Here is a 24,697-nt window from a genome sequence, read left to right as displayed (position 1 = left end):
GGAAGGGCAGAACCTTGGAGTCTTCATTTTGATTAATGTTCCAGGTGATTTTAGGCACACTAATGGTTGAGAAATGGATTAGGGAGAATAGGATGTGGGGTCAAGGTCAGATTATGTAAACCTTGACAGCTCTGTTAAGGAGTATGGACATTATTTTGTGGGCCATAGGGTTTAAGTGGGGGTGGAGGGGACGAGGGGCAGGCATGATGAGGTGATTTTCTCAGGAGCGACCTGTGGCAGCAGTGGTGAGGACCAAGTCATGTAGAATGGGAAGAAGCCAGGAGATGGCCTCCCCCAAGGGGGGTATCTCCAGGCGGCCCTCTGGGGTGAGCATAACTGTTTCGAGGGGAGGCTCCAGGGTTCTTACCCTGGCAAATCCTAGGGATGATGGGATCACTTGTTTCCGCATGTCTTTCTAGAACTTTTCGTTCTAAAGTTTCATTTGAGATTAGGTTTCATTATTTATTTCTAGGCTTATTTTACACTTTTCAGATGTCACTTCCCTTATTGATCCATTCTGTTATTGTTTTGAATTGTACAGGTGTTTTTGGCTTTTCCCCTTCTTTATTCTTGTTATTTTCATTGTATCTCCTTCCTGTTTTTTGTTTTGTTTTTTTTTTTTTACAGATCTGCTTCTAAAATTATACGAGCAGGACATGGTAGAATGGAGAAATGGAAATACAAAATAAGTGTTAAAGTTCTGAGTTAGTTGTATGCAAATCAAATAATTTAAATAGAAGTCTCTAGGGGAAAAAAAAAATCACCAAAAAAACGAAAATGGAGAAAAGTGACCTGACCGCTATGATCAGGGATGGGCAAACTCCAGTGGCCTATTTGGCCTGGCCCATTTTCTACAAGTCTATTAGCTAATGATGATTTTTATATTTTTGTTTTATTTATTTATTTATTTTAGTTTTTATTTGTTTTTGAGAGAGAGGGAGAGAGAGTGGGGGAGCACGTGGGAGGGACAGAGAGAGGAAGACAGAGAATCCCAGGCAGGCCTTGTGTAGGCAGTTGCAGAGCCCAATGCAGGGCTCCACCTCATGAACCATGAGATCATGAGCTGAGCTGAAATCAAGAGCCGGTTGCTTAACCGACAGAGCCACCTAGGTGCCCCTGATGGTTTTTATATTTTTTTAAGTTTTTTTTTTTTTTTTTTTTTTTAGAGGGGAAGAGTATGTGACAGAGCATGTGGCCTACCAAGCCTAAAATATTTATTGTCTGATAGCCCATTAGAGAAAAAGTTGCTGACTCCTGCTTTAAAGAGTTCATCTTCATATAATTATGAAACTCCAGAACTGAAAGTAATTTATTAGGTGTGAGTCTTTATGAGTTGAATATTCCAAAGAAGTTTGGAGAAAAATGTTAGCTTTAGAAATGTTGGGGCAGCTAGAGAGAAAGACTACACTTCTAGACAAGAGGATATAAGCCTAGATAAACAACTTAGAAATATAGAAAAGATCCTCAGGGTGAGGAGGAGAAAGAGATGATTTGATTGCTTGCTACGTGCATGATGAGTATAAATAAACTCACTTATTGCCCCGACATTGTGAAAAGAAGAGCATGATCATCCGTGTAATAAAGGGGGAGTATGCATCTTTGCATTTTGTCGAATTTTATACTGGTCATGGAGAGCCTTCAGAGAGAGAACATATTCCACTTGTCCTTATAGAGAAGAGACAGACAAATGGTGTGTGGGGGTGGTGGTTAGTACTGGTGTTAAGTAGGAGACTAAGAAACACCATATTGATCCTGGCCTGGAGACCGTTCCTGGTAGTTTAACTACATTTTATCACAAGCTTATAAATAACACCCCATTGGTGGCCAGCATTTTTATAGGATCAAAAATACCTCCAGAATTACACAGTGATAAACACGGCTAATCTGTTTGCTATTGCTTTCTTCTCTTTTCCTCTCAGGGCACACTGTCTTGTAATTTCGTTTCTGTTGTTCTCAAGTAGCATAGCAGAACCACTGTGGGAGGGGAATTTTCTTATGGGGCCTTAAGAGGAATTACGTTAAGCCTGATTAAATAGGTGTTCCTCGGGTCACTACTGCCTTGACATTTTCTGTTGTAGACTGTTCAGGAACACACAAAACTTATTTTGTGTAGACTAGATACAAAATAAAGAAGTTTGGTGAGGACTTAAAGAACATTATTTAAAGTTTTTACATTGCTGTAGATACGAGAAACATTTCTGAAGCATTTTAATATAGTAGAAATACCCATGTAACCAGATAATTGAGGCCACCCCATTTGCTCAGTCTCCCATCGTATGATGAGAAAATAAATGTGGAATTTCAGAACTGGTCAGAAAGTTTAATAGACTCTAAACTTTAGAAAAATCAATTAAAAAAATAATACATGATCATGGTACAGAAGTCAAAAGGTACACAAGTGATGTACAGTGAAAAGTAAATCTTCTGCTTCCCTTTCCCAGAAGTGGCCATTACCACTTTCTTGTAATTAGTGCTAGTGTTAAGTAGAGGACCGAGAAACACCCAGGTGATTAAGTCCTTGGCACAGTGCACATCTGCAGTTATACAAGTGTGTATGCGTGTCTGTATGCACATGCTTTCTCTTTTGCATACAGGCAAGCATATAATAGTTTTTCTACACCTTGCTTTTTTCTCAGTAAGCAAGTGATCTTGAAGGTTCCATAGGGTACCCGTAAATAAAAAGCTGCTGAGCCAGTTTTCCTGGCTTCATTGTATTCCACCAAATGCCTCTTTCAGTTTATTGAACTTGTCTCTCTGATGGACATTTAATTGTGTTCCATTTTTCTGCTGTCAGTCAACAGTGCTCCAGTGAACCCTTTATCCTTACAGTCAAGTTTGGATTCTGCCTGCAAGGAAAAACTAGCTGCACAGAACAAATAAAATGAAGTTAGTACTTTTACTGTGGTCTGTGTGGATAAAGGGGTTCAGACTGGGCTTGCTAGAGGTGAGCCTCGTTTTGATTATTGGAGGTGAGAAGGTTTGTCCTGGTTCTGTGGATTTACATCTGGGCTAAAGTGTTTCTGTAAGAATATTGCTGGTGACCTAATGGGATCTGATTTGGGATTTGCTTTAATGTATTGATTTAATTTTTTAGAATGCCATACTTTATTTTAGTTAGAAAATACCACTTATCCCCAATAGAAAGAAATTGCCATTTCTTTATCTTTGTCTCCTTTCAGAGGCCCAGGAACAAATGATTTTATACAGTGTGCAGTTTAGCAAATGCTCACACACAGAAGCATGGTAAAAAAAATTTTTTGGTGGGCAGGTGATTTTTTTTTAATTGAAGTATAGTTGGTGGGATTTGCTTTTAAGTGGAGAATGCTACAATTAGGTTGCTTTCTGTATTTGCACATTTTCAAGGCTTTGTCAATTTTATTTTTTTATTGTTATTTTTTTTTAATGTTTATTATTTACTTTTGAGAGAGGTAGAGAGAGTGCAAGCAGGGGAGGGGCAGAGAGGGAGACACAGAATCCAAAGCAGGCTCCAGGCTCTGAGCTGTCAGCACAGAGCCCGACACAGGGCTCGAACCCACGAACCGTGAGATCATGACCTGAGCCACCTAGGCGCCCCAAGGCTTAATCAGTTTTAAAGTTGAGAATTTATTATATATTAAGTAATTTTTCTATAAATAGACAAAGAATAAATAGTTACTAATAATTGTTAAGGTGTTTTTAAAAATACTTCGTTCATCATCTTAAAATAATTTTTAGTTGCTTCCAATTCTGTGTAGCCTGGGTTTCATATAAAGGTCACAAAAGATTAGCTCTTTCTTTTTACATAAATTCCCTTTCTAATATCCGTGTATTTTCTCAAGCCTTTTTTCCTTTTTACCCTGGCTAATTTTTAAATCTTCCATTGAAATTTAAGTAAGACATGATTATCTATGAGTGATGGGATTATGACAGATGCACTTTTTAAAAAAAATGATGCTAATTTTTTGAACTGTATTTTTGAACCTGAAGAAATGTAACAGAAATAGTAAATAATACTTTATTTTTTGTTTTGCAACCCAAGATGTGCTAGAGTGTGCTTTTGGATAGAGCAATGATTACGTGGCCCTCAATTTACTTTCTTCTCCTGCACCGAAGGCTCTCCCTGCAGCCTGCTTGGTGTGTTAGATGCTTACCAAGTTCTGTGTCCTGCAGATTCTAAAAGCTCTTTTAATGCAGGGTGCAGAGCTCTCTCATTTCTCTTAACGTCCCACGTGCCTTGAACAAGTAGGTGCTAAATGTGTGGAGTCATTTCTTTATTTGCTATGCCCACCTGCAAAACCAGCAAGAATTCTTTTTAAAAATTGTGTTATAATTAGGTTGGGGGATGGATGTTTGGCTGATTTAAAAAATTCTTTTCAGGGGCGCCTGGCTGGCTCAGTCAATGAGCATGTGACTCTTGATCCCAGGGTCATGAGTTCTAGCCCCGCAATGGGGGCAGAGTTTACTTTAAAAACAAAAAAAAATTCTGCTCAGCTAGGAGATGTGGCTTGAAGGGTTATGGTTGCTTTGTCTTATGAAGTTTTTTAAAATTAACATGACCAAGCTTCCCATTGACTGGTTTAGAGTACAATGATAGTGATCTTTTTGATATCTATTTCATCTCCTTGCAAATTAGTATCCTAAGCTATTTGTTGGACCGTTTGGAATAGGGCTGTTCCACTGGAGTCACAAGTTAGGGATATAGGATGTTTTGGATAACTAATTATTTTTCCTGGTTATTTGAAGGATTTAATTACCAGAATAGTTTCTTTTTTCAGCCAAACTATTTTTTTTTTTCAGTTCTTTAAAAATATATCACACATTTCCTTGCCCCATTAGACAGGCAGAATAGGACTAAACATAATTTAACGTTTTTGTAATGAATCAGGACTGCCATTACGTATGTTCTCCCAGAGGGGTAGATGGTGTGAAATACTAAGGGGAACCTGAAGAGATCTTAAGGAGCTTGTTTTTTTATATTACTTCTTCTGTCATCTTTTTTTTTTTTTTTTTTTTTTTTTAAGTTCCATAGTATCATTTGCTTCTTTTAAAAGAAGAGGGAAGAATGACCCAGGAAGAATATGGCCACCTTCCTATAAGCTTAATGAATCAAAGCTTGAAGCAGTCTTTACATGGATTTGGGGTTAATTTCCATTCATTTCCATCTATTCCATTAATTTCATTTCTCAATAAAAGTCATGTTTACTGTCTTTATCAAGGTCCCTTTGGCTTTTGGGGTCATGCAGAGTTTTAAAAATCATTTGAGCATCAGTGGTGAGATGTGCCCCCCCTAGCCTCTTGGTCAAGGGCAGCCAACTCTTTCATTTTGTGAGCATTAGATTTCTTGTTTAGGTGTAGGGATATCCATTCTCTTAATTACCTAAGAAAAGAGAAGATTTCTCACCTCCTGTTGAAGAAGGCCTTGGTTTTGCATTGGTGTCTCTTGGTTGCCTTCCAGTTCTCAGACCCCCTTGCTAGTTTCCTTCTTCCTTCTTCCTGGTTTCTCTATTCCATTTCCCTCTGATGCCCCCAGAACCTTTACTTGAAGGCCAACACCAAGCATGGGGATCATTTATCTTTTGGTTGGCAGATTATCCCATTGTAGTACATTAAAATACATATATACGTACATATGTACATATATATATGAGTTCTCTATTTTTTATGGTCTTGTGATTCTTATGTGACTATCAACCCTCTCCTCCTCACTTGCTATTCCTTTCTGCAGGGCAGAGCAAGCTATGTAGGTGCTGGATTTTAGTTTATGATAACTTCCATTTCTAGCAAAGTTTTCTTCAAAATCTTAATGTGGGAAGTGAGGTACCTAGGCAATACGTATGGCTTACAAGGTGCATATAGTTTTATACATTCAGTACAAAGTTTACCACACACAGTTCAGTAAAGACTGAAGGGGAAGGTGGCCTGCTGGATGGTATATTGGGACAGGGCTCTGTGAATTGGCTGCTAAGCTGGTGTCTCTCCTCCCCATTCCTTTTCTCTACTCCCACCACCTCTACAAGTGTGCCCCTTCAAATATTACTTGTGTTGGTAGGGAACTGGAGAGGCTCAGTCATTGGAAATGATTGCTGAATTCCGAATACAAAATCTTTAGAGCTGTTTTTATTTTTTAGCAGGAGGAAATAAACTTTCTTTCTTTGGTTTGTGTACAGGTTCTAGTAAATACTGCTTGCTGTGTTTTGATGTTGGTGGCTAAACTAATCCAGTGTATTGTGTTTGGCCCTCTTCGAGTGAGTGAGAGACAGGTAAGTCCAAATGGCAAGGATGGATTCTAGTGACCAGATTTTTTTTTTTTTTTGTTAACTTTGTGTTTGGTATAATTTTAATTTTTTAAAAATGTTTATTTATTTTTGAGAGCGAGACAGAGTGCAAGCAGGGGAGGGGCAGAGAGAGAGGGAGACACAGAATCCGAAGCAGGCTCCAGGTTCTGAACTGTCAGCACAGAGCCTGATGCGGGGCTCAAACTCATAAACTGTGAGATCATGACCTGAGCCAAAGTTGGATGCTCAACCGTCTGAGCCACCCAGGTGCCCCAGTGTTTGGTATAATTTTAAGCTTACAGAAAGGTTGCTTGAATACTCTGAAGCACTTCTATACACCTGTATCCAGATTCACGGTTGCCAATGTTCTGTCCCATTTGCTTTAACATTCACCTTTTATTTATATTAAATGTTTTTTTTCTGATCCATTTGAACGTAAGTTGTGGACATCATCCCCCTGTATCCCCAGATGCTTCACTATGTACTTCACAAGAGCAAGGACATTTTCTTATGTGACCATAGCACAGTGACCAAAATCAGGAAACTTAGCACCGATAAAATACTTTCTGTAATCCGCAGTCCATATTCAATTTGTAGCCAAATTGTCCTGGTATTGTTCTTTACAGCTTTCCCCCCCATAACTTTCATGAATGTAGTGTGAAAGGAAGCATAGATTTATTTTAGTTTGAATAGTAGTGAATACCACTCTTTAGGATAGAAGTTCCTTTCCAAAGGGATTTACTGAGAGATTTAAGTTATTCCCTTTGGAAAAGTAAATTAAGATTCATCGTTCCAGGAGCAGACAATTAGGTGGCTTGTTCTCGTTTCAGGTGGGGTGGTCTGGCATTGGAGCATTACTCCCAGAATATGCACGTATAGGAACAGGACGTGCTTCGGATAAAGAATGTGCCACAAGCGTACTGGACAGATTGGCAGTCCCCCAAGGATTTTAGTGTAGAATGTAGAATGGTGTGTTTTAAAATAAGAATTTAGAACTGGCCTTAACACAACACCATACAAACAGAACTATGTTTTACTTTATCTTTCTCCGGTGATTAAGACACAGGAAGCTGCTGCATGAACCTATATTGGTCTCACTCTTTACCCTTTCAACCCAAGTCCTCTATTATCAAGTCGGCTGAGGTCCTAGTTCAGAGCTGAAATGAGGTAACTGTGTGGTTGAGGCCTTGGATGCTGTTACGAGCAGGACTGTTTGTTCTCCCAGAGAGTTTTCATTAGTGAGTATTGAGCACTTTCTCCAAAATATCAACTCCAGAGGTCTCCCAAATGGCATCAATAGATTGTCATTTCTTTGGTGGGATACGAAAAGCTCCTTTTGATGCCTCTTTCTTTTTTCCCTCCCTCCTTCCCTCCCTCCCTCCCTCCCTCTCTTTCTTTTCTTTTTCTTTCTTTCTTTCTTTCTTTCTTTCTTTCTTTCTTTCTTTCTTTCTTTCTTTCTTTCTTAAATGTTTAGAGAGAGAGAGAGTGAGCACTAACAAGGGAGGGGCAGAGAGAGAGAGAGGTGGGCAGAGGATCTGAAGCAGGCTCTGTGCTCACAGCAGAGAGCCTGATGTGGGACTCGAATTCATGAACGATGGGACCTGAGCCAAAGTTGGATACTTAACTGACTGAGTCACCCAGGCCCTGATGCTTCTTTCTTTTTCAAGAGAAACTTTTGACTTGCAGGCCAGAAATTGGTCAGGCCCAGGCAAGCCGTCTGAATGCTGGTGGACTCACCTGGCACCAGTGGACCTGATCTATAGTTTTCGTTTTTCTAAAATGTTAAATATCAGTTCAAAGTTTACAGAAAGCATAACCTTGGAGCATTACAGAGACTTTTACAATTCCTAGAGGTAGTGAACACATTTGTTACTGTACTTTCAGTTTTTCGGTAGACATCACATCTTTCATTTCATTTATTTACTTATTTAAAACTTCGAATATAGGTAACACACAATGTTACATTAGTTTCAGGTGTACAACACAGTGATTCAAAATCTCTATACACATTATGCCATTACGGTGTTCTCACCACTGTGACGACTTATTTTTTGACGAATGTCATCCAGGGGCGTTTATCAGGCACCAGTTTGAGTTAGAACTCTGCAGAACTGACACAGGTTTGCTCTGTAGGTGGTTCAAGGCCGCTCAATAAATAGTCATGTTAGAGGCAAAGACACTGAATATTGAAGATGGGGTAAAAATGGATGGAGGTTTAGAACAAGGAATTTTTTTAAAAGCCTACCGTGGCACATGTCCAAGCACAGTACACATGTTTAGTTCCTCCCACAATTCTGTGATCCCGGAGTAATAAGGCCCATCTTACGGATGGGGAGACCAAAGCACTGGAATGTTACGTGACTTGTCCAAAATTGCACAGCAGATAGATGGTGGGGTGAAGATTTAAAACCCAGCATAAGATGTCCTGGGTTCACCTTGTACTTTACCTGTGCCAGATCTGAAAACAAGCCTTCACCAAAGATTCCTAGTTCCAATTGTTCTCTGTGCAAATGTATAGAGTACAGTGTGTAAAAGTTCTCAAAAGTATTCTTCTCTCTCTGTAGTCATTCACTTGTTACACATTCAGACTCCATTATTTCTGTTTCTATTCAGTTTTGCTTGTTTTCTGTTTCAGTTGCTTGAATCTGCGAAACAAATGGTTCAGAACAATTTATACAAATGTACTTAGAAGTCCTATTTCATTCTTCTTTCCTCAGTTCCTACCCCTCCCACAGATGGCTTGATAGTATATTTTAATATCTGGTGGCTAAACTCCCTTCGTTGCCCTTTTTCTTCAGGCTAGTGAAGATTTTTTTTTAATTTATTTTTTTTAATGTTTATTTTTTAGAGAGGGAGAGAGAGAGCAAGCGTTAGTTGGGGAGGGGCAGAGAGAGAGGGAGACAAAGAATTTGAAGCAGGCTTCAGGCTCTGAGCTGTCAGCACAGAACCCAACGTGGGGCTCAAACTCATGAACGGTGAGCCCATGACCTGAGCTGAAGACGGACACTTAACTGACTGAACCACTCAGGTGTCCCAGGGTAGTGAAGATTTTAAAAACTAGATATCCTCCCTGTAGGTGATGTACTCTCCCAGTGCTCCCAGGAGCAGTACATTTATTAACTTCTTTGTAAACCAGGTGGATGGTACTTACTAGAAACCATGAAAACATTTGTTACCCTTGATTTCATAATGCTGAAGAAATAGAAACTCCTGCAGAGATATTCATTGCAATATTTTTGGATATTGCACAATATCCAACAGTATGGAACAAAGTTGTTTTTATTGTCTATCTGTAACCACTAAAATGGTGTATTCACAGATTATTCTCTGACATTGGTAAGGTTCTCACAATAAGTGAAATAAAGCAATGTACAAAAACTGTTTTTGCACATTAGGAAGAAGACAAGAAAAAAGCATAAAAATGCTAAGGCATCATTTTTGTTTTGCTTTTCCTATTGATTATAGACTGGCCAATGAGCATATGTTGTTTTTTAATCAAAAAGGTGTTAAAAAAAAAAAACCTAATCTTTTCTACTGTTTAAGAGTCCAAGAGAACAGAAGTATTAAAAATGATACTTGTAGCCTTCACCATTTTTTTAAATTTTGTGTTGGAAGTATATCATTCTTAATATACAAGGTACTAGACTAATATCACTCCCTTTTACTGGCTAAAATTTTATAACTGACAGGGTTACAATCCAGAGTCTATAAATTATTTTCTAGAAGTCTTAGCGTTATTCTTCAGAGGATTTATTTTTTTCTTTACCTTATAATTTCTTGTGGAAAACATTAGAAAGCTGAATGTAGAATATTTTCTCCAGGGAGGCCAGTTTTTGTTGTGTTAACTCCTCGTAAATCAGTTAGATGTAATAGTACTCACCTTTATAAATATTTTTCTTTTCAGCACCTCAAGGACAAGTTTTGGAATTTTATTTTCTACAAGTTCATTTTCATTTTTGGTGTGCTGAATGTCCAAACAGTGGAAGAGGTGGTCATGTGGTGCCTCTGGTTTGCTGGACTTGTATTTCTGCATCTGATGGTTCAGCTCTGCAAGGACCGGTTTGAATATGTGAGTTTTTAGCCATGATCTTTCCTTGTTTAGTCACAGGTTTGCCAGGTTTGGACTGTGTAAGATGAATGAGCCATAAAGGGCATGTCCCACGGAGGTCTCCAGGCAAGGTTCCTTGATCAGGTAGCCACTGCCTGTTTCTTGAGGGACTTCCTGCAGCAGCCAAGGAATGTAGGAACATGTCTCCTCCCCTACCCAATAGCATATTATGTTACAGCCCATGTGGGGTCAGTTCACCTACACAAACTGTTTTGATCACAGCTCAAGGAAAGCTTAATATATAAACTGAAAACAAGCAGCTGTCTTCCAGATATTTTCTGTTCTAGTCTCCTTCCATTTTTTTCCTCTAATTCGTGGAGCTTTCCTACTGACTGGTTTATGCTGTTTCTACCCCTGGGCCAGGACTCAATTAGCTCTCTTGGCTTCCTGGGTCCCGGGAGAAGCGAATCCTTCTTTGGGTGCAAGATCTGCCTCTCCACTTCAGAGCTGTGCAGGCGAACCCACACTCCTGAGGGCACCCAAACTAATGTCATGGATCCTGGGGAAATTCTCACCTACAGTTTTGCCCCTCGGCTAAACCCCACTCCGGGGCCTTATTTGCCCCTGGTCCCTGAGGACCAGGTGGTCCTTGCACCTCTGTGTGAGTTCATCTCAGTCTGAAAGCCGTTAAGGCGTTAAGGCGTCAAGAACAGGAGTGCCCAACCTCCCTAACTGGTTTGTTATCTCCACCCTCCTGCTCAGAGTCCCAGCCCCAGCCTTTTGTTCCTGGCTGTGGCCTCTCCTTGTATACTATTAACATAGCATTGTGATCTAGGCGTTCTGCACCTGGATTACATTTCTGCTGTCCCAGCCCTAAACACTGTAGGAGCGTTCTCCAAGTGAATTTTCAGGAGGAGAGCTCTACAGCAAGATCCAGAAAGAAACACAACAGAACATGATGCAATCTGGAGTGCCGTTGAATGTTGAAAAAGAGAATGATATACCCTTGGAAAATTGCTTGGGGAGGCTTATAATCCCACTGGTAGGAGGATCCTGGAGAATTTGAGATAAAAATATAATGTATATTGTTACTTTCTGTAAATTAAGTGATACAGATCTCTTAAATATCAGCTCATACTCATATTTAGGTTGGTTGGAGAATTTTGACTGTCTGTTAGTGGGATGCTTAGGGCCACACAGCTAAGCACAGATTCCTGAGCAAAGACACCAAGATTAACCTTGAGTTTCTCAGTGAAGCTTAACACTGAAGTGAAGAAGAATGAGCTTCCTTCTCCTGTTTTGTACATTTCAGCTCTCCTTTTCCCCCACCACACCCATGAGCAGCCATGGGCGAGTGCTGTCTCTGTTGATCGCGATGCTGCTTTCTTGCTGTGGATTAGCAGTTGTCTGCTGTGTCACAGGCTACACCCACGGGATGCACACGCTGGCTTTCATGGCAGCAGAGGTAAGATGTGGATGCAGGTTTTTGCTCTGATCATCTTCCAGTCTACTTTCAAGGAAGCGAGAGGATCCTTGTCAGGTTATTTTCACTCGTGCAGTGACTGATGGGTATTTGGTCTTTTGTTGTTAACAAGCATATTTTGAATTCCTTGCTTTTGTGTTGGATACTGATATTGAAGGGAAAAGTGTTACTTTATGTAATCCTTGCTACAACGTAATAAAGTAATTATTTTTGCCAACATTTTTATAGTGCCTATTGTATGCTGGGGATTGCTCTCATACCTTATGTGTATTGACTCATTTTATTATTCCTGTTTATGAATGGGGAAACAGGCATAGAGGGTGCAGTGAACTGTTTAAGGTTCCAGAGCGGGCAGTGGTGACATCCAAGGTGCCATCCTTCCCTAGTAGGAAGGGCATTATTCCCCCTCAGATGTAATGAACACTGATTGGTGGTGATTAAAAAGGAAATACTCTATAATTGGGTTTTTTTTATATAGGACATAAATTATTTATTTACATAATATTTTACAGAATAACATAAATAAGTTCTTTTTTTATTTTGGAAGAATAATCTGAGATACTCATGTATATTTTAAATTTGCTTTCTGAATATACCAGCTTTTTTCATTAGAAATAAAAATTTGGGGGGCTCCTGAGTGGTTTAGTTGGTTAAGCGTCTGACTCTTGGTTTTGGCTAGGGTCATGATCTCACAGTTTGTGAGTCTGAGTCCCTCACCGGGCTCTATGCTAACAATGCAGAGCCTGCTTGGGATTCTCCCTCCCTGTCTCTCTGTCCCTACCCTGCTGGTGTGTGCACGCATACTCTCTCTCTCTCAAAATAAATAAGCTTTAAAAAAAAAAAAAGAGAGAAAAATTTTTTGGATGTCCTTATGTTCATTTGCTATATCTGCTTTTTTCCTCAGGCCAAGGGCAAAATACTTTTATCTTTACCATAATTGGTACTATTAATGAAAAAGAATGAAACAATAGAATGTTAAAGCTAATTAACTAATATCAAAACACTAAGTTTGAACTACTGTTTGGGAATTTGTTAGAATAGGGTTAAAGTTTATTAGAGTACCTGGCTGGGTCAGTTGGTAGAGTGTGTGACTCTTGATTAGGGTTGTGAGTTTGAGCCCCACGTTGGGGGTAGAGTTTACTTTAAAATATAAGTTAATAAATGAACAAATAAAATTTTTTTTTTGCTTAATAGCATTGATTTCAGAATATAATGTAGTATAAGTAAAATTAGGAAAGGAGCATTTAAGTATTTAGTAAAAACATTTGCAATTCTAGTTGAATAGTTTCTGCATGTGTATATTTCTCTTGAAAATATCTGTTTAAAAGTTTTTTTGCACTGATTTATGTTACTAATTTGCTTTAAATATATTTTATTATAAATCACCATTTGCATGATACTCTGGTTTTCTTGCATTTTTTTTTTTTTTTTTAAGAGAGGGAGTGTGTGTGTGTGTGTGTGTGTGTGTGTGTGTGTGTGTGGAGAGAGAGAGAGATAGAATGAGAATCTTAAGCAGGCTCCACGAGCATAGAGCCTGATGCAGGGCTTGATCTTAAAACCATGAGATCATGACCTGAGCCAAAATCAAGAGTCAGACACTTAATGAACTGAGACACCCTTTACTTTTAATATTAGGCCAAACTTTGGAAAAGATATACTTAAAAATAAAGACATTTAAGTTAGGCCTATTGGATTATACTATAGTACATATTTTTATTTTATTTATTTTTAATTTTTTTAAATGTTTATTTTTGAGAGAGAGAGACAGAACGCGAGTGGGGGATGGGCAGAGAGAGAGGGAGGCACAGAATCTGAAGCAGGCTCCAGGCTCCAAGCTGTCAGTACAGAGCCCAACGCGGGGCTCGAACCCATAAACCGTGAGATCATGACCTGAGCTGAAGTCAGATGCTCTACCGACTGAGCCACCCAGGCGCCCCTTATTTTAGTTCATTAGTATTGATTTTTTAAGATAATTTATCATGTTACAGATTTCATGTTTTAAACTTAATCATATTTTTATATTTATAGTATTTCTCTTTGTAAAATACTTTCTATTTATAAATTGGAAGTTCCAGATCTCAAACAATGTAATAGTTCTATTCTGGCAGTTTAAGAGGACTTTTTTAAATATCAATTTCTGTGATACAGAGTTCTACAAAGGGCTTATTATTTATTTTTTATTTCCTTCGTTCTTCTGTGTGGGCAAAGGGAGCACACAAAGTGTTATGTCGAGAGCAGGTACTTATCTCAGACTGTGGTACCTAAACTATGCTCGGGTATAGGGTCACCAGGTATTCAGACACCCTTTGAGGTGACTGATGATGGTGACTTACTGCTGTATAAAATAGAAGTGATCATCAGACCACTAGCATGAACCTCAGGATTGCAAAAGGGCTCCCCAGGAGATGGACAAGTGTAATTGGTTGTCACCTATTAACAGGAAAAGGCTTAATAAAAGTTGGGTTTCTAGGTCATGAAAGTATTCCGTGGAAATTTGAAGCAGATAAAAAATACTTGGTAAAACTGTAGTTGAAGCAGGTAAAAAATAGCTGTGCATGACATCCCCAGTCCTTACTTATCTCGTAACTGGAAGTTTGTACCTTCTGACCACGTTTGTCCAGTTCCCTAAATGTCCCTTGAATAAAGCTGCTTTTTAATTGAACTGAGAAATGCTTGTCTCTTATCTGTTTGTAAAAGTAAGTTTGGCCTGAGCAGTTACAAATTTTACTAAAAAGAAAAAATATACCTTTCTTTATAGTCTCTTCTTGTGACAGTGAGGACCGCTCATGTGATTTTACGGTGAGTAGAAATTTGGGAAGGAGGTGATCGAGGTCTATTCATACTGCTGATTTTAAGATATGACCTGAATGAAATCTATACAAATGTGACTGTACTGTATCATGTTTAAGCCAAATTAAATTGTCACAGTAATTACTGAAAAGATTTTTCTCTGTTCATTGCAGATATGTAATTCACCTCTGGGACCTCAACCATGAAGGGACATGGGAAGGAAAAGGAACCTATGTCTATTACACAGATTTTGTCATGGAACTCACTCTCTTGTCCCTGGACCTCATGCATCATATTCACATGTTGGTAAGCTTCCTCAGAAGGAGCTCTAACAGAGAGCAAAGGTTTTTAGAAACAGAAGCCCTGGTTAGTTCATAGCAAATGCACCATTTGTGGATAAAGGATGTAAAGACTATAAAAATAAATGCAGTTGCGCCCCTCTGTGTTTCTGCCACCGGGTAGAAAGCAATGGCGTGCCTCTTCGGCTGGAGCCCGGCCAGAGGAGGGGTTTGCTGTCCTTCTAGGACATTCGGCTAACTCCACTGACTAAGTCACTGAGAATTCTTCTAATATGAAATTAGAAAGTGTGCTACACACTGTTTCTATGACTTCTATGGAGCAGTTACTTTGTAGGGTATCATGGGAGCTCTTGCAGTGTTAGCTACTTCATGGATTCATAAATTTTCTGTCTTTACAATTAAAAAGAAAGCACCTGTACTTAATTCCTCCTACTTCGTTGTTTACATTTTACTTATGTGCAAGAAATTTGAAACTCTGTTTCAATGGTTAACACTTCAGTGATGGTGAGAATCAACGTATTTGGTGGGCAGTTGAATTATTATAAGCCTGTTAAAGTTGTATTTAAAAATTACTGGGTTAGACACAGGACATTTCTTTTTCTTTTTCTCTCCTTTTCTTTTCTTTTCTTTTTAGTACTTGTACCATTTTATTTTATTTTTTTTAAATACTTATTTTGAGAGAGAGAGAGCATGTGCTGCATGAGTGGGCGAGGGGCACAGAGAATCCCAAGCAGGCTCCACACACTGTCAGCACAGGGAGTCTGACATGGGGCCGGATCTCAGGAACCTCAAGATCATGATCTGAGCTGAAATCAGAGTCGGATGCTTAACCGACAGCCACCCAGGCACCCCAACACAGGACATTTTTTTTTTTTTTAATGTTTATTTATTTTTGAGAGAGAGACACACAATACAGGTCGGGGAGGGGCAGAGAGAGGGAGGGAGAGACAGAATCCATAGCAGGCTCCAGGCTCTGAGCCATCAGCACAGAGCCCAATGTGGGGCTTAAACCCGTGAACCATGAGATCATGACCTAAGCCGAAGTCAGCCCCTCAACCTTCTGAGCCACCTAGGTGCCTTGACACAGAACAGTTCTAAGTCTGATTTTTGAAAGTAACTTTGAAAACATATTAAAAAAAACCACGTATAGTTGTTTAAATCCCCTCGCCCCGAAACAAATACCCAAAGATAACTGTTAACATTTTATTTGTTTTTATATTCAGGTATATCTAGTCATAAATTGAGATCATATTTTAGATATGCAGTTCACTTTTGCTTTATTTTTAGCTAATGTATTTATCTCTATTGTCGGGTGCTAGCCACAGTTCTTTTTTTAAAAATTTTATTTATTTTTTTATTTTGAGACAGAGAGAGAACGTGAGAGCTGTGAGCAGTGGAGGGGTCAAGTGGGGGGCGCAGAGAGAGAAAGAGAGAGTCCTAAGCAGGCTCCGTGTTCAGCATGGAGCCCAACGTGGGGCTTGACCCCACAACCCTGGGATCATGACCTGAGCCGAAATCAAGAGTCGGACACTTAATTGGCTGAGCCACCCAGGTGCCCCTAGCCACAGTTCTTCTAAACCATTTTAATGCCTTCAGTATAAAAATCCCATCATATAGATGTATGATGATTTAACTAACCTTCGTAATGGATGTTTAGATTGTATTCAGTTGTTTCCTATTTTACATCTTTACATAATCTTTTTTATCACATGTTAGTGTTTTTTAAAGTTTATTTATTGTTATTTATTTTGAGTGAGAGAGGGGGAGAGCGAGCGAGCAGGGGAGGGGCAGAGAGAATGGGAAAGAGAGAATTCCAAAGAGGCTCCAAGGTGTCAGCTTGGAGCCCAACACGGGGCTCGATCTTACCAACTGTGAGATCATGACCTGAGCTGAAATCAAGAGTCAGTTGCTTAACTGGCTAAGCCACTCAGGCACCCCACATATGAGTTCTTTTAAGGTAGTTTTATCCTGCCTTTTTCACTTATTTTTCCATGTAATTATTCTTTAAAAAGATTATACATAAAATACAGTATAATGTTAATATATAACTTTATAATAAATGTAATTAGTGGCTATATATTATTACATTATATGAACCCATTTCCCTACTGGACATTTTGCTCATTTCCTGGTTTTATTTTTTATAATTGCATGGATGGACATCTTTGTGCATAAAGCTTTTAAATTTCTGATTAGTACCTGAGAAAAGATAGCTGGTGATAGAATGGCCAGGCCAAAGAGCATGTGCATTGTTTATGGTCGTGAGGTAAATATATGTGCTTGCTTTCCAAAAGATTGTTCTAGTTCAGCTTTTCCAACAGTAAGAGCTTCTGTTGCACGCCTTAACCTTCGTCACTAGCAAGTTCACATTCATCTTATGGTGTATTCTGTTCTCTTTCCTTCTTGTTCAGTTATTTGGCAACATCTGGTTATCCATGGCCAGCTTGGTCATCTTTATGCAGCTGCGTTACCTATTCCACGAAGTGCAGCGTCGGATCCGGCGACACAAGAACTACTTGCGTGTGGTTGGGAACATGGAAGCCAGGTGAGCGAGCCTGAGCTGATGTTGCCCAAGTGCACTCATTTTAGATCTTTCATAGTAACAGATCCCAGGTTACATGAGAACTGCTTTTGTAAGCTATTTACAGAAAGGTGAGGAGAATAAGTGGAGGCTCTGGAAGACTGCTGGGTGTGGATCCCCACGTAGTTGCTGTGTGATTTGGGGTCAACTTAATTTAAATCTCTGTGCCTCAGTTGCTTCCTGTCTAAGGGTGATAGCAGAGCCTTCTTTTTGGAACTGTTGGGAGGGATCAGGGGATAATGCAGGTAACATACTTAGAACAGTTATGGGTATGTAGTAGCTACTCAATAAATATTAGGTGGTTCTTACTGTGTCATTATTTTGATCATCACTATTATTAAGCAGAAGCTTCCTTGGGCTTCTGCCCTCTATTTTATGAAGTGGGTCTCACTTATTCCTTACTCATGCGTGTTTATGTACATACACGCTCTTAACCTCACCAGAGGAGGGACTCACTCACCAACCTGAGGGTAAACCAAGCCTGACAATGTGAGATTAATGGGTATCCTTTTTGTGTCCAGGGGAACAGTTTGGCTGTTTGGGGGGTTTGCCTAGAATGCTCTCTCAAGTCCTTTTTAGCTAATGTGTTATGTGGAAGGAATTAAGAGGAGCTGTAGTTAAGACAGAGTTAGTTTCTGTGTATAAGTTTCTTGCTTCAGTGGGCTGTGAAGAGAAAGCAGGTGTAATGTTTTTGATGGTCGGGAATGTTTTACAGAACAAGATGTCAGAAGGGGTAACTGGTGTCAGAAGGGCGAAGTTTGTGAAGTGGCACTCTGTGAACGTGTGTGGAATTGACGGAGCTGTCTGCCGGGTGCATTCGTCTCTTACAGGTTTGCGGTTGCAACTCCAGAGGAGCTGGCTGTCAATAATGACGACTGTGCCATCTGCTGGGACTCCATGCAGGCCGCGAGGAAACTGCCCTGTGGACATCTTTTCCACAAGTAGGGACAGGTGTCCTATCCAGGGCATGTGGGTGTTTGTGCTTGGCTCACGACCAGTCCCAGCAGAGAGTGGGGATGTTACCTCAGACTGGTCGTGGAGCGAGTGGTGCGGGCTCTGGGGAGCTTTGGGAGGTTCTCCTCTGTCCCTCAGCCTCTTGCCTACACGGCAGGACTGTTCCCCACTCACAAGTCCGCCATCTTAATTTCTGGGTCTGCTAACTGTCTTCATGCTCCTTGTCAATTTAAGCTCTGAAGTAGAACAGATACGCCTGTTAAGATTTAAAAGAAAGGGATGGGGGTGGGGGAGTCCTTGCTTTCAAACAGCTTCTGTGCTCCCTGGGGTAAGAGAATGTGTATTTTTACATTTTTCACATGCACAAAAGCAGCACCACAACAACACGCCAGCAAAGTGGGCTGAGTTGGGGACTGGACCAGAACTACCGAACAGTCCAGAAGAGCTGTGAGTGTATTTTCAGGGATAACAACACAGGATCTTCAGAAAATCCTTAAGATTGCACCAGTTCTATGTGGGGACAGGTTTGTTCCTCTCCCAGGGAGTGATCATTTTTGCATATTGGGAAAGTTTTCATCTTTATATCTTTAACCTTCCTTATTTTAGATTACCAAATTGTTTTTCTTTTCTTTTTTTAATATCGGAAGGGGTTTGGAGCTGGAGTATCAGTAACTGAACACATTTATTGATAGAATTTTTTGTGTGCTGGGTGCTGTGTTGGGGTCTGGGAGTGAAACAGCACAGACATGGTCTCTGCTTTCATGCAGCTTACAGCCTAATGGAGGAGACGAACATGAATTAAGCAGGCACGTTTCTGAATGTATAATTATAAATCGAGCTAAGTGCTCTAAGGGGAAGGAACATAGTTCTTTAGAGCTTGTAGCAAAGGAATCTGACTCAAGCCTGGATGAAGTGACTCTTGGTGATGAGTAGGAGTTGAGTCAGCAAAAGGAGAGAGATCCTCTAGACAGGGCAGAATGAGGTGTGTGGAAGGAATGGGAAGAGATTCTATATGCCCGGGGCTTAGATCATAAGGAGTGGCATTTGCTGATGCAGAAGAAGCAGGCAGAAGCTAGACCCTGCAGGGGCTTGAGGGCCAGTGGAAGGAGGGGCGAAGTCATCGAAGGGTTTTAGGAGGGGTTGGGGATCAGATTTGCAGCCTAAGAAAATCAGGAGGACTAGTTAGTAATGGCCGCAGTGGTTCGGGTGTGTTTTGAGAGTAGCTTGGGCCACAGTGGTGGAAAAGGGTTGGGGAGCAGTGGACAGATCCATCGGATTGGCCGTGAGAAAGGAATAGAAGACTGGTCAGGGATTCTCCTGGTTTTGTGGCTGTGTGGCTACACGTCTAGTGCTGCTGTCAGTTGAGATTGGGAGACCTGAGAATCCACACCCGTTTCTTCAAAGTTGCTGGGAGACAGTTGGGAAGAAGAACTCCAAGAGTGTACGTCGGTCTAGAAGAAACGTAAAGCACAAGATTAGGTTAAGTTTCGGATTTACTTTTTTGATTAGGGCAAAATTCATACAGCATACAGTTAACCATCGTAAAGTGTGCAGTTCAGTGGCATTTAGTGCATTTCACCATGTTGTGCAACTGTCACTTCTTTCTAGTCTCACAACTTTTTCATCATCACAGAATAACACCCCATACTCGCTAAAGTAATCACTGGCCATTTCTCCTTTCTCCATCACCGGGCAGCCACTCATGTGCTTTCTGTGGATTTGCCTAGTATGGACAGTTCATAGGAAAGGAATCCTACGTTTTGTGACTGGCTTCCTTCACTGCATAGAATGGTTTCAAATCCCAAGTTGCAGCAAATACCAGCACTTCATTCCCTTTTTTATGGCTGAATTAAAAAGATGATAATTTTATAATAATTAAGCAACTTACCCATTCACCTATTGTTGGGCTTTTGGGCTATTTCTACCGCTTGGCTGTTGCAGATGATGCTGTGATCAAATTTTTAAACAAGTATCTGAGTACCTGTTTTTAATCCTTTGGGGTATACACCTAAGAGTGCAATTCCTGGGTCATATGTATTTCTGTTTTTAACTTCTTGAAGAACCACCAAACTGTTCTCTACAGCAGCCACACCATTTTATATCCCGCTGACAATGTGTGAGGGTTCTAATTTCTTCACGCTTTGTATTTCACATTTATTTATTTTTCTATTTTATAGCTATCCTAGTGGGAAGTGGTATTTCATTGGGATTTTGATTTGCACTTCCTTAATGACCATCGATGTTAAACAGCGTGCTTGTTGGCTATTTGTATATCTTCTTTGGAAAATGTCTGTTCAAGTCCTTAGCCCATTTTTGAATTGGGTTGTTTGTCTTTTTGTTGATAAGTTGTAAGGGTTCTTTATAAATCTGGATACTAAGCTTTCATCAGATATTATGATTTGCAAATATCTTCTCTCATTCTGTAGCTTTTCTTTTCAGGTTCTTGACAACGTCCTTTGATGCACACAGATTTTTCATTATCATGAATTCCAACGTACCTATTTTTTCTTTGGTTGCTGATACTTTTAGTGTCAAGTCTAAGAATCCAGTGCCAAATCCGAGGTCATGAAGATTTACCCCTGTGTTTTCTTCTAGTAGTTTTATGGTGTTAGCTCTTATATTTAGGTCATTGATCCATTTTCAATTAGTTAAAAAAAATTTTTTTTTTTTAATGTTTATTCATCTTTGAGAGAGAGAGAGACAGAATGTGAGCGGGTAAGGGGCAGAGGGACAGGGAGACACAGAATGTGAAGCAGGCTCCAGGCTCTGAGCTGTCAGCACAGAGCCTGATATGGGGCTTGAAACCACAAACCATGAGATCATGACCTGAGCCAAAGTCGGACGCTTAACTGACTAAGCCACCCCGGCACCCCTTTTTTGAGTTAATTTTTGTACACGAAGTGAGGAAGGGATCTGACTTCATTATTTTGCATGTGGTTGTCCTGTAGTCTCAATACCATTTGTTGAATCTTGTTTTTATTGAATGGTCTTGGGACTCCTGTGGAAATCAGTTGGCCATAGATGTTTGGGTTTATTTCTGGACTCTCAATTCCAATGGCCTGCATGCCTGTCTTTATTTTAGTACTATGCTGTTTTGATTACTGTGAATTTGTAGTATGTTTTGAAACTGGGAAATGGTGAGTCCTCCAACTTTTTCTTATTTCATACTGTTTTGGCCGTTTGGGGCCCCTTGCAATTCTGTATGAATTTGAGAATCCATTTTTCCATTTCTGCACAAAATGCCATTGGAATTTAATAGGGATTGTTTTGAATCTGTAGATCCCTTTGGGGAGTATTACTGTTATAAGAATATTAGGTGTTCCAAGCCATGAACATTAATGTCTTTCCTTTTATTTAGGTATTCTTTAATTTCTTTCAGCAATCCTTTGTAGTTTTTAGGGTCAAGTCTTTCATCTCCTTGGTTAAATTTATTCCTAGGTATTTTATGCTTTTGGATACTGCTGGAAATGGAATTGTTTTCTTTTTTTTTTTAATTTTTTAAAATATTTATTTTTGACAGAGAGAGCGAGACAGAGCATGAGCGGGGGAGGGGCAGAGAGAGAGGGAGACACAGAATCCGAAGCAGGCTCCAGGCTCTGAGCTGTCAGCACAGAGCCTGATGCGGGGCTCGAACTCACAGACCATGGGATCATGACCTGAGCTGAAGTCAGACGCTCCGCTGACTGAGCCACCCAGGCGCCCCTGGAATTGTTTTCTTAATTTCCTGTTTGGATTATTTATTTCTGCTGTATAGAAGCATAACTGATTTTTACATGTTGCTCTTATAACTGTGCAACTTCCTGAATTCGATGATTAGCTCTTTTGTAGTGTGTGTGTGTGTGTGTGTGTGTTGTTTTGGATTTTCTATAATAGGATCATATCATCTGTGAATAGAGCTGGTTTTACTTACTTTTTTTTATTATTTGGAAGTCTTTATTTCTTTTTCTTGCCTAATTGCTCTGGCTAGGACTTGCTGTACAATATTGAATAGTAGTGGTGAAAACACGCATCCTTATCTTGTTCCTGAGCTTGGAGGAAAAGCTTTTCATCTTTCAATATTGAGTGTGATATTACCTGTGGGGTTTCATGAATGTCTTTTATCATGTTAAGGGTGTTCTCTTCTGTTCCTAGTTTGCTGAGTATTTTTATCTTGAAAGAGTGGTTAGTTTTGGTAAGTGATTTTTCTGCCTCTATTGAGATTATCGTATGATTTTTTTTTTCTATTGTTCTAGTGTATGTTATGCTGATTCATTTTCTTATGTTCAACCACACTTGCATTCCTAGGATAAATCCCTCTTGTTCATGGTATGTAATCTTTTTAAATGTGCTGTTGGTTTTGGTTCACTGGTATTTTGTTGAGGATTTTTGCGTCTGTATTCATAAGAGATACTCTTGTGGTGTCTTTGTCTGGTTTTGGCATCAGGGTAATGCTGGCCTCATAGTGTGTGATAGGAAGTTTTTCTCTCCTGTATTTTGGAAGATTTTGAATAGGATTGGGGTTCATTCTTGACGTATTTGGTAGAGTTCACCAGTGAAGCCGTCTGGTCCTGGGTTTTTCCTTTCTGGGAGATTTTTTGACTGAGTCAAGTCTCTTTACTTGTTTAAGTCTGTTGCAATTTTCTATTTCTTCTTGAGTCGTTTTAGGTAATTTCTTTGTTGGTAGGAATTTGCCCATTTTATCTATATTCTCTAATTTGTTAGATTATAGTTATTTCTAGTATTCTGTTATAATCCTTACCATTTCTATAAGGTTGGTAATAATGTTCCTACTTTCATTTCTTTTTTTTCACACTTTCATTTTTTATTTTAATTATTTGCATCTTTTCTTAGTCCTGCTAAGAATTGTCAGTTTTGTTGATCTTTTTTTTTTTTTTTTTTTTTTAAGAACCAGCTTTTGGTTTCATTGATTATTCCATTGTTTTTCTGTTCTCTATTTTCAGTTACCTATGCTCTAATCTTTATTATTGCCTTCCTTCTTCTGGCTGTGGGTTTCTTTGCTCCTTTTCTAGTTCCATAAGACACAAAGTTAGGCTGTAGATTTGAAATCTTTTTTCTTTTTGTGCATTTTTAGCTATAAAATTTGCCTCCAAGGCATTGCTTTTGCTACATCCCATAAGTTTTGGTATGTTGTGTTTTCTATTTCATTTGTCTCAGTATTTTCTAACTGCACAAGGGTTAATTTTTAAGACACTCATCTGTCTTGGTTGAGTGAACAACACATTAATAGGACCTCTTGGTTTGCCCTACTTTGTAGCTTTGGTTAATAGAATGGGAGTGGGATTGTGGAATAATAAGTTGTTTCATGCTGGTCTCAGCCTATCGATAATCAGTATTGGGGATGCCCTGGCCCTTGTGGTTCTTATTATAATAGCAAGACACCCTTAGCAATAACCATCAGGAAACTTTGGGGAAAAAAGATTTGTAGGTACAGGTCTTAGAAAGCACATAGCACACCTGGGGCCACACAGGTTGTGGGTAGGATGAAAGTGTGGGGCTGGGGTTCTGCTTTTATTAGGGTGGAGGCCTAGGGCTTCATGGGCTCACTCTTTCTTGGTGAATTTAAAAAATAAGAATATGAGTTTAAAGCACAGAAAGAGAAGACGCAACCTGTCCACTTGATCAGTGTTCAAAATCAACCAAGATCCCTAAAACAAATTGGGGGGAGGGGAGGGGCTGGCTCTTTATTTAGTCATGTGGCTGGCATTGTGTGTATTTGAGGTAGTCATCTTTGAAGTGAAGGCCTAGGCTGTCAAAACTTAAAGCAGGCACTTGCACTGCAAAAAGAAAAGCCGGCTGTCCGGGCTTAACACTACACTAACCAAGGGCAGATTCGTTTTAATCTGTGATAAAACTAAATGTCTAGGTTCTAGCAGATTATATAGCTAGATACTTTGTTTTGATAGAATAGGTCTTTGCAAGATTTCATTCAGAGTCTGACAAATATTCTGTCACATTGAAGTATCAAACTTAGATGGAGGAGAAATACTCTTTCAATAGAGTATTATTATAGTTATAGAAAAAAATACATGTTTTTTTCTGAAGTTTGGTTTCTTTAGCTGTGAAAGTCTAGCCTTTTATTTTTAAGGCAACTGCGTCTAGTCCTCACCTTGGAGTTTTCAGGCTGTTATATTTAATGTGGGAGGTTTTTGCAGAATATGAAATTAGGTTTGCTTATGAAAAGTGTGTCACAATGTGGCATTATTGGAGGGTGCCCAGGATCTTAACATACTTTTGTAGTCCCACACAAGGCTCATTTTACTGGTGGTGTGATTTAAGGGTGTTCGTTAG

The 24,697-nt window shown here is 39.6% G+C and overlaps 1 protein-coding gene across 1 annotated transcript in view; it reads left to right on the top strand.

Moving 5' to 3' along the window:
* AMFR (autocrine motility factor receptor) overlaps positions 1–24,697 on the top strand; it is a 44,052-nt gene that overhangs the window by 3,137 nt on the left and 16,218 nt on the right. The window contains exons 2-8 of the mRNA XM_060651905.3: positions 6,147–6,239; positions 10,159–10,323; positions 11,615–11,767; positions 14,544–14,584; positions 14,749–14,881; positions 17,286–17,419; positions 18,286–18,396. Of these exons, the coding sequence (XP_060507888.1) occupies positions 6,147–6,239; positions 10,159–10,323; positions 11,615–11,767; positions 14,544–14,584; positions 14,749–14,881; positions 17,286–17,419; positions 18,286–18,396 (830 nt within the window). The remainder of the gene's footprint in view (positions 1–6,146; positions 6,240–10,158; positions 10,324–11,614; positions 11,768–14,543; positions 14,585–14,748; positions 14,882–17,285; positions 17,420–18,285; positions 18,397–24,697) is intronic.

The sequence above is a fragment of the Panthera onca genome, chromosome E2, assembly GCF_046562875.1.
Source record: "Panthera onca isolate mPanOnc1 chromosome E2, mPanOnc1 haplotype 2, whole genome shotgun sequence".
Taxonomy (NCBI): domain Eukaryota; kingdom Metazoa; phylum Chordata; class Mammalia; order Carnivora; family Felidae; genus Panthera; species Panthera onca.
Note: the sequence above shows the minus strand (reverse complement) of the source record. Positions and strands in the feature narration are given on the sequence as shown.